At 35.6% G+C, this 10,721-nt stretch overlaps 10 protein-coding genes across 10 annotated transcripts; 5 read left to right on the top strand and 5 right to left on the bottom strand.

Annotated features, from left to right (window-relative positions):
• Window positions 1–5: 5 nt before the first annotated feature.
• NEPG_01264 (zinc finger protein) lies at window positions 6–501 on the top strand (the record flags this gene model as incomplete). Its single annotated transcript, XM_013203638.1, has 1 exon — window positions 6–501. One exon carries the CDS (start codon window positions 6–8, stop codon window positions 483–485), a length of 480 nt encoding a protein of 159 aa, XP_013059092.1. The 3' UTR covers window positions 486–501.
• A 257-nt stretch (window positions 502–758) lies between these two features.
• NEPG_01263 (uncharacterized protein) lies at window positions 759–1,704 on the bottom strand (the record flags this gene model as incomplete). The annotated part of the gene is made up of 1 exon (XM_013203637.1): window positions 759–1,704. The coding sequence occupies one exon, from the start codon at window positions 1,702–1,704 to the stop codon at window positions 760–762; it is 945 nt and encodes a 314-aa protein (XP_013059091.1). The 3' UTR covers window position 759.
• A 29-nt stretch (window positions 1,705–1,733) lies between these two features.
• NEPG_01262 (uncharacterized protein) lies at window positions 1,734–2,286 on the top strand (the record flags this gene model as incomplete). The annotated part of the gene is made up of 1 exon (XM_013203636.1): window positions 1,734–2,286. The coding sequence occupies one exon, from the start codon at window positions 1,734–1,736 to the stop codon at window positions 2,172–2,174; it is 441 nt and encodes a 146-aa protein (XP_013059090.1). The 3' UTR covers window positions 2,175–2,286.
• Window positions 2,287–2,427: 141 nt separating this feature from the next.
• Window positions 2,428–3,491, bottom strand: NEPG_01261 (uncharacterized protein; the record flags this gene model as incomplete). Its single annotated transcript, XM_013203635.1, has 1 exon — window positions 2,428–3,491. One exon carries the CDS (start codon window positions 3,489–3,491, stop codon window positions 2,649–2,651), a length of 843 nt encoding a protein of 280 aa, XP_013059089.1. The 3' UTR covers window positions 2,428–2,648.
• Window positions 3,492–3,528: 37 nt separating this feature from the next.
• Window positions 3,529–4,959, top strand: NEPG_01260 (uncharacterized protein; the record flags this gene model as incomplete). Its single annotated transcript, XM_013203634.1, has 1 exon — window positions 3,529–4,959. The coding sequence occupies one exon, from the start codon at window positions 3,529–3,531 to the stop codon at window positions 4,861–4,863; it is 1,335 nt and encodes a 444-aa protein (XP_013059088.1). The 3' UTR covers window positions 4,864–4,959.
• Window positions 4,960–5,366: 407 nt separating this feature from the next.
• Window positions 5,367–6,111, top strand: NEPG_01259 (uncharacterized protein; the record flags this gene model as incomplete). Its single annotated transcript, XM_013203633.1, has 1 exon — window positions 5,367–6,111. One exon carries the CDS (start codon window positions 5,367–5,369, stop codon window positions 6,075–6,077), a length of 711 nt encoding a protein of 236 aa, XP_013059087.1. The 3' UTR covers window positions 6,078–6,111.
• NEPG_01258 (uncharacterized protein) lies at window positions 6,084–6,827 on the bottom strand (the record flags this gene model as incomplete). Its single annotated transcript, XM_013203632.1, has 1 exon — window positions 6,084–6,827. The coding sequence occupies one exon, from the start codon at window positions 6,825–6,827 to the stop codon at window positions 6,096–6,098; it is 732 nt and encodes a 243-aa protein (XP_013059086.1). The 3' UTR covers window positions 6,084–6,095.
• Window positions 6,828–6,854: 27 nt separating this feature from the next.
• On the bottom strand, window positions 6,855–7,766 carry NEPG_01257 (uncharacterized protein; the record flags this gene model as incomplete). Its single annotated transcript, XM_013203631.1, has 1 exon — window positions 6,855–7,766. One exon carries the CDS (start codon window positions 7,764–7,766, stop codon window positions 6,918–6,920), a length of 849 nt encoding a protein of 282 aa, XP_013059085.1. The 3' UTR covers window positions 6,855–6,917.
• Window positions 7,767–7,833: 67 nt separating this feature from the next.
• Window positions 7,834–9,002, top strand: NEPG_01256 (uncharacterized protein; the record flags this gene model as incomplete). Its single annotated transcript, XM_013203630.1, has 1 exon — window positions 7,834–9,002. The coding sequence occupies one exon, from the start codon at window positions 7,834–7,836 to the stop codon at window positions 8,803–8,805; it is 972 nt and encodes a 323-aa protein (XP_013059084.1). The 3' UTR covers window positions 8,806–9,002.
• On the bottom strand, window positions 8,832–10,597 carry NEPG_01255 (uncharacterized protein; the record flags this gene model as incomplete). Its single annotated transcript, XM_013203629.1, has 1 exon — window positions 8,832–10,597. One exon carries the CDS (start codon window positions 10,595–10,597, stop codon window positions 8,834–8,836), a length of 1,764 nt encoding a protein of 587 aa, XP_013059083.1. The 3' UTR covers window positions 8,832–8,833.
• Window positions 10,598–10,721: the final 124 nt, after the last annotated feature.

Below are 10,721 nucleotides of genomic sequence, written 5' to 3'. Positions count from 1 at the left end.
TACGGATGGAGATTAAGTTTGACTTTGATAGCTGGATAAGAAACACACTCGGCCTAGTAGAGATAGACAGAACCAAAAGACAGGACAATGCCATAGTCTGCAAGCACTGGCTGAGAGGGCTCTGCAAGAAAGGCGACGTGTGCGAGTTTCTTCACGTATATGCACTGGACAAAATGCCGGAGTGCTGGTTTTTCTCAAAGTATGGAGAGTGCAGCAACCAAGACTGCCTCTTCCTGCACATTGACCCAAACAGCAAGAGTAAAGAATGCATCTGGTACAACAGAGGATTCTGTCGGCACGGAAATAGTTGCCGTAATAAGCACTATAAAAAGCGAATGTGCTTCAATTACGAAGCAGGCTTCTGTCCCCTTGGGAAAGGCTGTCCATACGGCCATCCAAAGTTTGAAATAATCACAGCCGAGTACCAGAGAGCAGAGCAGCAGAATTCTGTGATATCCAAGCCAACCACCCTTCTTACTAATTAATAAATTCAACGGCAGGTAAATACAAATTCAACCACACTTTCCTTTTCACTGTGGCTATGTCTAAATATATGCTTTATATCTGCCTTCGTGCTAAAATTATGCCATTCTATGAATCACTGAATTTATTTAATATTTCTAGGATGGTTTTATTGTTATACACCGAATAGATGCTTTATATATAATAGGGCACTAAGTAAATAACTAGAAATTTAATAAGAAATATGCTAAAATTGTATAGAATAAGAAAATAGAGAATCAAATATTTAATTTTAGGTTATTTCTTCTTGGATAGTTTCTGGATTGATGCATCAACTTTCAGCAGTTTTGCCTGCACGTCCTTTTTGCTTCGAGTGGGTGCAAATCTGGACAGAGCAGAGAATATAACATCAATTCTGTTTCTAGTTCTGGGAGGAGTCTTTGTTGCAATTTTTGTCAAAGCCTCTACCTCTGTATTCTTCCATCCATCAGAGTCGACTGTTATTTCTTGCTTGGGCTTTGCCTTGTTTTCTTTGTTCACTCTTGGGTCGCGCTTTATTGCGAGAGTGACAAGCTTTCTTATTCTTTGGTTGTCCTCTGCCTTTTTCTCGTTAAGCAGCTGCTTGTTTTCAACTGCAGCCTGTCTTCTCATCTCTCTGCTTTGGTAGTCCTCGTCCTTGCACAAAAATTCAAATGCACGGATAGACTCGAAGTTCTGCCAGAATTTGTAAAAGGCCACGATGGCAGAATCCTTTGATGAAAGATCTCCAAGTGACACAGTGTATGGCTTTACACTAAACACTGAGTTTCTAGTAAACGCCTCATCGAACACTGCAAAGAATTCTTCGTCTGTGTAATCCCTGTCCTCTGGGATGGTTTCATCAAATGCAATGAAGTCGTACAGCTTTTTTTTATGTGGGTTACTAAGAACTTCATGTGCTTTGGTCAGTGCAATAAATGATGCACCGCCATCATCTATTTTACAGGATAAGAGCCTGTCTGGGTGGAATAGTTTGGCCTGTCTTTTAAACGCATCTTTGAAATTTGCTTCGGTGTATTCCTTTGCCTCCTCCTGAGTAAACCCCATTAAATAGTACAGATCCAGTGTTTTCCAGTCTTTAATATCTTCTATTGTGTACTTTTCGAATAAGTCTCTTGGAGTCTTCATTTTTTCTACTGTTTTAGCCTGCACGGGCTTGCGTTCGGATAATCCGGTTGGTCCATAATAATGCGTTACTTTCATTAGCAGTCTATAAAATTTTTACTTTAATTATGCCAACAGAGTCCGATGCGCCCTCAATTAGCTCAGACTCAAATGAAAGCCAGGATTTAGATAACATATATTACGAACCGTACGATGAGAAGCTGGTTGAGTGGTTTGTAGATCTAATTAAGACCCACGATAAGCTTATGCTGGCTCGGAATGTTGTACTAAACCGACATTTTGGTGAGCTAAGTGTGTCTGCAAACTTAGAGGAGCAGGAGAAGCTTCTTCTTATCCACGAGTATATAAATAAGGAGCTAGTGTATCCGCCCGTGTTTTTGGGGTCTTCCTTAGGATTCAACAAGAATAACTGGAATAAAAATATTGAGAAGATTTTAGAACCCTACGGTATTAGACAAAAGCCCGTATTTTGTGCCAAGGACACTTGCTATCTCTTTGAAAGAATGAAGTATCTCATATTGAAGTACATGGAAAAGATCAGAAAATAATCAGAATAGTAGATGAATATTCTGCCTTATTATATTCTGTGTCTATTTTGTACAGATTTTGCTCTATCCAGAAATTGTAAGTTTACTGATCATTTATGCCGATACAGCCTGGTTAGTGATGAATTTTTTAATTTACATTTATTGCTTATTATACTATTATATCATAAATACAATATATATTAATACATTACCAAGAGAATTTATAATTTTAATAAAATATAATTAATGCCTTGTCTTGTTTATATTCAATAGCGTTCTTATTAAAATATATTTCTATACAATGACTGACACATTTAGAGTATTTTACTTAATTTCCATAACCCGAAATTCAATATTTTCTAATAATTAGTGCTAATTTAAATTTTAATGTAATTCTCTCCCTGCACATAAACCTAAACTATAAATAAATAGATTTTACAATAAATGGTACAAACATTTTATCCAATAAACCCAATTATAATGAAGTATATAAATTTAATCTGCTGTGCATGTGATTGACGATCCAAATATTATCTGCCATTTGCTGCTAAGTGTATCTAGGTAGTTATTCATATGAATTCTAAAAATTCTATTTTTAAACTCAGAAGACTCATTAGCAGGAACTACTGGAAGTGTTCTAAATAATTCTATAAAAATAATATTTCCTTCAATCCTTCCAATTATTTTTTTCTTTTTACAAATATCTATTTCATCCTTACAGTCATACGAAATACACTTTAATAGGGTTAATTGATCATCTATAAAGCCTTTATAATTTCCTTTTACATTTTTTGGTATTCTTGCATCATTTAAATTTTCTGATATTATGGAAATGTTCTTTTTTATGCAGCTATGGGATTTCAAATCTTTTAACTTTCCTTTTTCTATTTGACTATGTACATTGAATAAGTAATCTTGCATGAACTCTTGGTGAAATTCATAATATTTATCTGCCATTCCCCCCTTGCGTGAGTGTTCGTATATGTACCTGCCGTGTTTACTGACTTGTTTCTCTAGTGTTTTTAAATCATTATATGATATTATTTCTATCCTGTTCATTTTTATTTTATCTTTTATTTCGGTTAATAATCCCATGAATAACTCATTTTCTTGTATTTCAGAATTATTAAGAATATTTTCAGGTGTTTTTATTGTGTAATAGTATGTCTCTGCTCTTTCATATGAGAGGAGATCTTTAGCCCTTTTATTATCTCTGTACATTTTGTTTAACGAGCTGGACTTGTATATGACAAAGTATAAAAATACTAAAATTATACTGAAACATGCAGGCTTAATGAGAATTCCATGTGTATCTTCTACAATTGCCAAAATATTCATTTTTCTAATATTTTTTATTACTATTTCTATTTATACAATGCAGGGCGCAAAGAATCGCAATCGTAGTGTAGAAGACCATTCTGAGGAAAGAAGCACTGATGTAGAAGAAGACATTAGAAAACTAATGAATCAGAAATCGGAGAGTGTAGATAAAAAAAAGAGTAGTATATCAATAGATCAGGTTGAGACAACCATTTCTCTATTAAAGCAGCTAGCCATACAGTACGATGAGCTAGAAGTTTTTCTTAATTCTTATAAATCGAAGGAAAGCGAGGAGTTGCCGACTGAGCTTCTTACTGAATTAGTCAAATCAAGTAAAATATCTCCCACGCTGTGCAGGATGATAGAGAGTGTGACGGAGGAAGTGAAAGCCCTGCAGAGAGAAAATACGCTTTTAAAAGTTTCTGAGAAAACTGTTAGAGAGCGATTAGACAGTAACAGTGGCAATCAGCGCAGTTTGAAAATGGAAGTAAAGTATTTGAACCAAGCTCTAGCAGATGCTACAAAGGAAATAAAAAGGCAAAAGGATGATGCGGCAGAGGGTAGGAAAAGGATTTTAGAGCTGGAGGCATCTCTAGATGCGCAGAAAAAAATAGCAAAGGGGCTTCTTCGGGATAAAAAAGTTAGCAACAAAGAAACCGATATACATGAGGAGGAGAAGCAGATACTGCAGTCCATAATAAAGCACAAGGATGAAGAGGTAGAAAAGGCAAAAAGAGAAAAGGAGGAAATATTCTACGAAAAGCAGCAACTTCGAAGAGAGCATGAAATGATGCAGATACAGTATGCCAGACTAAAGCAGCGGGCAGACTTAAAGGAGAAAGCCTTATACACGTGCACTGCAGAGATGGAGTCACTGATTAAGCAGATGGATAAGCTATCAAGATCAGAAATGCAGAAGAAAGAGCGGCTAGAGTATTTGGAAATAAATAAAAAGAAAAAGCAGCACGACAGCGAACTAGCAGAAAGACAAAAAACAAGAAGGTATGAACCCATTACTACACCAAAGGTGCGTGCACCTTCTGCAAAAAAGCATGCAGTAGTCAAAAAGCCATCTGTAGAAAAATCACTGCATCCAGAGGTCATACCCGATGAGAGCGATACCTCTGAGCATTCTGAGTCAGTCAATGAAAGTATAACGGACATTCCTGTCTCCTTCTCACAGGCTGTAGACAATGCATCTGTTTCTGATGTAGAGTCAGTCTCTTCAAATAAAACCACAACAAGTTTTAAAGAGATGCAGCGTAAGACAGAAGAAATGTCAAAGAAATTCAGAGAGCTGGAGAATCTTCTTGGAGAGATAAAACGATCGAATGACTCAGAGTTGGATAAAGTGGAAGAGAAAATCGACCATAAAACGCGGCATGCCTAAACCATAATATTATATTCTGGCATATTTTTGCAATCTATTCATTCTACTCGCCAGGAGTTTATTAGTAGAAGAATAAACCCAAACCCAATGAAAATATATAGCTTTATCAATAAATAATATTTAATATCTGTTTCTATTACACTATAAATTACAGCCCGCCGCATCATAACCGGAAACATAATAGAAATGCTTTTTCAGCGGCATTCATTAGGCTATGTGAACTATGCCCATGCAACTGTAATTTGGAGTACTTTTATGTATAATAATTAATTAGTAGATATGTAGATAAAGAAAACAGTATAAAAACTTGTATGAATTACTTTTTGAACTTTCCTGGCTTGGTTATCATGTGATGTTGATTGGTTGATGTGCAAGGAGTGTTTTAGGTTTGTTATTTGACTGGGCGCTCTTTCTGTATAATAATTGGCCATACAGATATAAAATAGACTAATTATAATTTCATTCAGAGCACCATATATAAAGGATTTTTCTTTCAGTAAATAATGGATTATACAAAGCTTAAAACCAGATTAAAGGACAAATTTACAAAGGAATACAAGAAAACAAAGCACACTGATGCGTATTTAGAAGCAGAGGTAGAATACAAGAAGGCAAGAGAGTCCGTGAAAATGATGGAAATGGAACTGCAAGCACTCTTGCAAGCATTCACTGCTTCTTCCATATACGAAAACATAACCAGCAGCCTGGCATCAGGCTTTGAAATGGTGAAGGAGACTCTAAAGAAGCAGAACAGGCAAAGAACAGAAGTATCAAAGGAAGAGGCAGACGTGTTTGGGCTATTTGCAGGATCTTCACAGGCGCTAGCATCCAATACAAAAGGAGATGTATCAAGGCAGTTTGAGGCACTTTCCTACTCGCTAAAGAAGGTGTCTGCATCTAGAGTACAGCTGAAAGACGGGCTAACCAGAGTTATGGACACAATTAAAGAATTAAAGGATACTTCTCTAGAAATAGATGATAATAGACTTAGAATATTAGACATACGCCAATGCATAGAGTCATCTAAGTCTGCAGAAGAAGAAGAGAAATACAAGCAGGATTACACTGAGAGTATATCTAAGGTGTATGAGGATATGAAAGGATATACGCAATCGCATGAACTATCAGAGATAGCTTTGGGACTAGTTGGTGCCCTTCGTAGTTTCTTTGGAGATGCGTATGACGCAATGGCGGAAAACATAAATGAGAAGTAATTAATTGTTTCTGTTCATTTATTCATTAAAGACACTAAAAAACTTCTGAGTTGTTTTCGAATTTAGTCCATTGGATATTTCTATTTGTGTTATTTCTGATAAATCTGCCAGGGCCTCTGCGACTCTTACCTTACATATTGGCGTCTCCTTCATCGTTGCATAAAACATCAAGTGGTACATAAATGACCCTATTTTTGATGTAAACTGCGGATACAGCCACCTTCCAAATAGGTTTATGTTGTATGTTATGTCTGGTGTATACTGCAATGATATGTACTGGCTTATAGCAGAAATATCCTGTTCTATTGCTGTGTTTATGTATACCTTTCCATTTGTTATTCCACCCCCCATTAAAAAAACAACTGTTGTTCCTATACTCACTGCTTTTTTTATCTCTTCAGTATTTGTGCTTCTTTCTATTCCATACTTGTTCACTCTGATTATATTTTTACCTTTCACTAAATACACCATTGGGTTGTTAAATATACAGTATAAGGTGCGCATGTCATAAATAGTAGTATAAGTGCACAGATAAACCCTCCCACCTGATAATTTCTTATTGGAAATATTTGCTATATTTGTGAATTTGCCAGAAAAGAAGTACTTGTACAAGAATCCTGGTAAGTACAGCACTATCTTTATAAGAATAGAACTGAATATAATAGAAAATAGACTAATTCTGTACTTAGTTTGTCTAATATACGGATTAATTCCTGTCACTGGATCATTAAACTCTGTATACTTTTCCATAGAAATTATAACTAAAATATTTCGTATTTATTTCTCTCTGTGTGTTTCTGATTTTTATGAATTTTTGGCTGTCTATGACTGAACTTGAAATTATATCTTGGAAATAAATGAAATAATTCTGTTATTCATTTCTATTCCAGTGCTGTTCTTATCCAACAGATCTGCTAGTGCTTCTGTATAATACTTATTTATATTTAAAAGAGAGATTGTGTGCGGCCCATCGGTAGAAATCTTCTTATATGCTAATTTTAATGACAAGTTGAACTTTGGTTTATCTGTTATATAACCATTGTATGTATATGTTATATCAACTAGTCTTATATTGTATATTTTGCTATCTACACTTATTTCTATCTCCTGTCTTGTTTGTAGAATGTCGTATAAATAGTAAAATAAGAAATACTCATCTGATATATTGGTTACTATTTGGTTATAGAATATTTTAGTATATTTTTCACTGTTCCTCTTTGTGTTCTCTTCTTTTATTATTTCTATGCAATTTGGTGCTCTCTCCTTCTCTATAATTAAATGAAGGGTGGAATATAAAACTCCATTCTTTTTTGGCTTCATTTCTTGTTCTGTAAGATGAGAAAACTCCCTGTCGTGGCAAGACCACATGTCAATTAACTCTTCCCATCCATCTGCAGGCAGCCTTAGTACACTTGTATTTTGAATGGCTGTACAATTGCACTTGCACTCTATTCTTTGTAGTACACTTCTCATTTTGTCTTCTAATTCACTGTTTAGCTGCATTTCCAGCGAGTCTGTCACTTCAGTTGGGAATATTTTACTTGTTCTTATTATCGTATACTCGCCCTCTTTATATATTTTGTGAGGATGTTGTAGTATACTTCTGATTATTGCGTTTTCTGATGTATATTCTGGATTTTTTATGTATATAAGACATCCCTTTATTCCATCAAGTATCTCAATTAGCATTGGTATGTGAAGGCATTCGCATTTAATAAATATAAATATAGAGAAGCCGTTCAACTAAAATTTTTCAATGACCCAAACCGAGACCACTGGAAGTATTATTGTTGAGAATGGAGTTGCAGAGAATGTACTGCAAAAAGAGAACACAAAAGAAGTAGGCATAGCAGAGGAGATAGTAAGTAAAGAAGCAATAAAAGAATCTTCTACTAAAGTAGTGTGTAATGAGCACACTCCAAGAAGAACTCTTCTTCTTCTTTCACTAAAAGCTCCGGGCGCATGCAGGCAGTTAGTTAGTGATCTTATATCTCTGCTACCAGAGAACACTGCCAGAGACTCTAAGCTAAAGGACAGATTCTCAGTATACGATGTGGCAGACATTGCTGAAATGAGAGATGCAGAGAATGCACTTGTCATTGAGACACGAAAGAAAAGCCCTGCCCCAATTATGTGGGCTGTTTCAAAGAACGGGTCTACAGAGGGGTCTAAATACGATGTGATTAAGTTTATGCTGACTGGAGTGTATACTATGAGCGAGCTTAAGTTTATAGGAAATCCTTTGGCAAACACGCAAATGACAACTCTGTTCACAGAAGACTTTGAGAAGAGTTCTGGTCTGAAAAAAGCAAAGAATATTCTTTCGCAGATTTTCAACACAACCACTGCATCTTCAGCCGCTCCTACATCTTCTATGGATTACGTAGATAAAATTGCATCTTTCTTTATTCTTGACAACACAATTCACGTTAGATTCTACCACATACAGAAGAAAACCCGGGAGGCAGAAAAGATCATTGCAAGCAGATTAAGACAGGAGCAAAAGATGAATGCCGAGAAAAAGGAAGAGGAGAAGTTAGAAGAGATTGAAGCGAACAACAAGCCAGATAACGAAACCGAGGTAGACCCAAACATAGAAGCAGCAATGGCAGCCACTGACCAAGTTCCATGGTACGAGATTCATGAGTGTGGACCAAGGTTTACTCTACACCCAAGGGAGAGTGACTTAGACGACAATTACACAGAAGAAACACAAGAAAAGAATTAAAATTCTTAAATATTTATTAGATATACGTTTAAATTTGATGACCGCGCATGTTAATGTACTTCATTCCTGTTAAGAGAACGGATGCACCCACAATTAGACTAAGCTGATCTCTGTTATTCACTGAAACATGAATTACTCCAGATCGGCAGAAGTATGGAATACTTCCCATGTTTAATAAAACATTTTTACAGTGCGACTCATTCATAATCTTTCCCAAACTTCCTCCTAATTTACTAGAGTAGTGCGATATTTCTTCATATCCCTTCATCTGCACTCTACTCAGTGAGAAGGATATATCCTGTATATTCGGGATAAATATTTCCTTGAAAGCTGATGATATTTCATTATTAGAAGTAATTCCTGGAATATTCTCTAAAACCAGAAGCGACCTTCTGAATATGTTATTTATCTTTAAGAATATTTTCTCCTCTGGCAAATCAATTGTGTAAATACCATCCTGGTGTGTTATTTCTATCTTTCCTATGTTTTTAGACCGGATTTTATTCTTTCCCCTGCGAATGTCTAATGTATATCCATGTGAATACTGTGTAGATATAACCGATCGAAGGCCGCCAGCAAGTGTATTTGCTTTATACCCTGTTCTATAACAGAGAATTTCTACAGCTTCATCGCCGATGTAATGTGGATATATTCCGTGGGAGTATAAAAGAGTTTTTACGAGTGCGCACAGCTTTGGAAAGACCTTTTGCTTAATTGAGATTTCTTGGAAGAACCTTTCATACTCAATTCTAAAATTCATTAGATAGTACTTCTCTTTATGCCACCGCATTTCTTTCTGCACATCAAAGATAAATTCGAAATTCTCACCAAATAGGCTTGTGTAGAGCGTGTTTTCCTCTGTTATCCCCTCTATTTTACTGTGCTTCTCTAAGAACTTTCCAAGAATCCCGTTAAGTGCTGTGATAGATGCATCCGAGAGTTCTCCATTGTCTTCTGGCCATAAATGTCCTCGTCCTACTTTTAAATATATCTGTGTTCTCTGATCAGGAATAGCCTGTGTCTGCCGGCTATAGCTACCCGTGTGTATAGACTCTAAAATACTCACAGGGAAAGAGCTTCTCATTGCTTCTAGTGACTTGTTAATGGACTCATGGCTCTTCTTTTTATTTATTCCATTATATTTATGTGTGACTGTTTCTAGTGCAATTGTTGGTGTAAGAATTTTTCCTTTCCTTTTAGATGCTTTATTTTTATTAGACTGTTCTGGGACTGTTTTTATGTCAAATATTTTACTGAGCATTTCATATCTAACAGCATCCTGTGTTGGTGCATTTAATGAAGCACACACTCGAATATCTCCATTATCAAATTTTCTATACTCCACTTTATCATTCCATAAATCCTTAAACTTACTTATCTCCTCGGATGTATTAGAACTCTTCTTTGCAGTAGCATGCGGTCCAAGTATTAAGAAGCTTGGCTCTTCAGTGTACTTTATGTGTAAATAGTACTTCCCATGCTTTTCTGCTAAGTAGAATGAATCTAATACCTCTCTAAACACCGCCTGAAGTGACTCCTTCATATATTCAACCTCTTCCTCAGCTGTACTCTTTTTATTTGAAGTATCTTCTATAGCATACTCTACTAATTCATCATAACACAATGAAATCCCATTTAGCTCGCACTCTTCTATATCTCTAAAGAATATGTTTTCCTTTAATTTCTGATAAATCTTCTCTTTTGTTTCTTCTTCTGGAGTAACTGCTTTTACTGGATTACCCGCTAACTTATGCTTTCTAAGCAACTGTTCAAGCAAAGGAGACAGTTTCATTAGTAACTAAAATTTTTATACTTCTTTCAAATACTTACACAAACCAGTGCTTAACTCTTACAGTACTATTTTTACATAATAGTTTAATTATGAGATTATCCTGTATTTATTACATATTCATATG

This window comes from Nematocida parisii (assembly GCF_000250985.1).
Source record: "Nematocida parisii ERTm1 unplaced genomic scaffold supercont1.3, whole genome shotgun sequence".
Classification (NCBI taxonomy): Eukaryota; Fungi; Microsporidia; genus Nematocida; species Nematocida parisii.
This window is presented reverse-complemented; position numbering and strand designations above follow the sequence as displayed.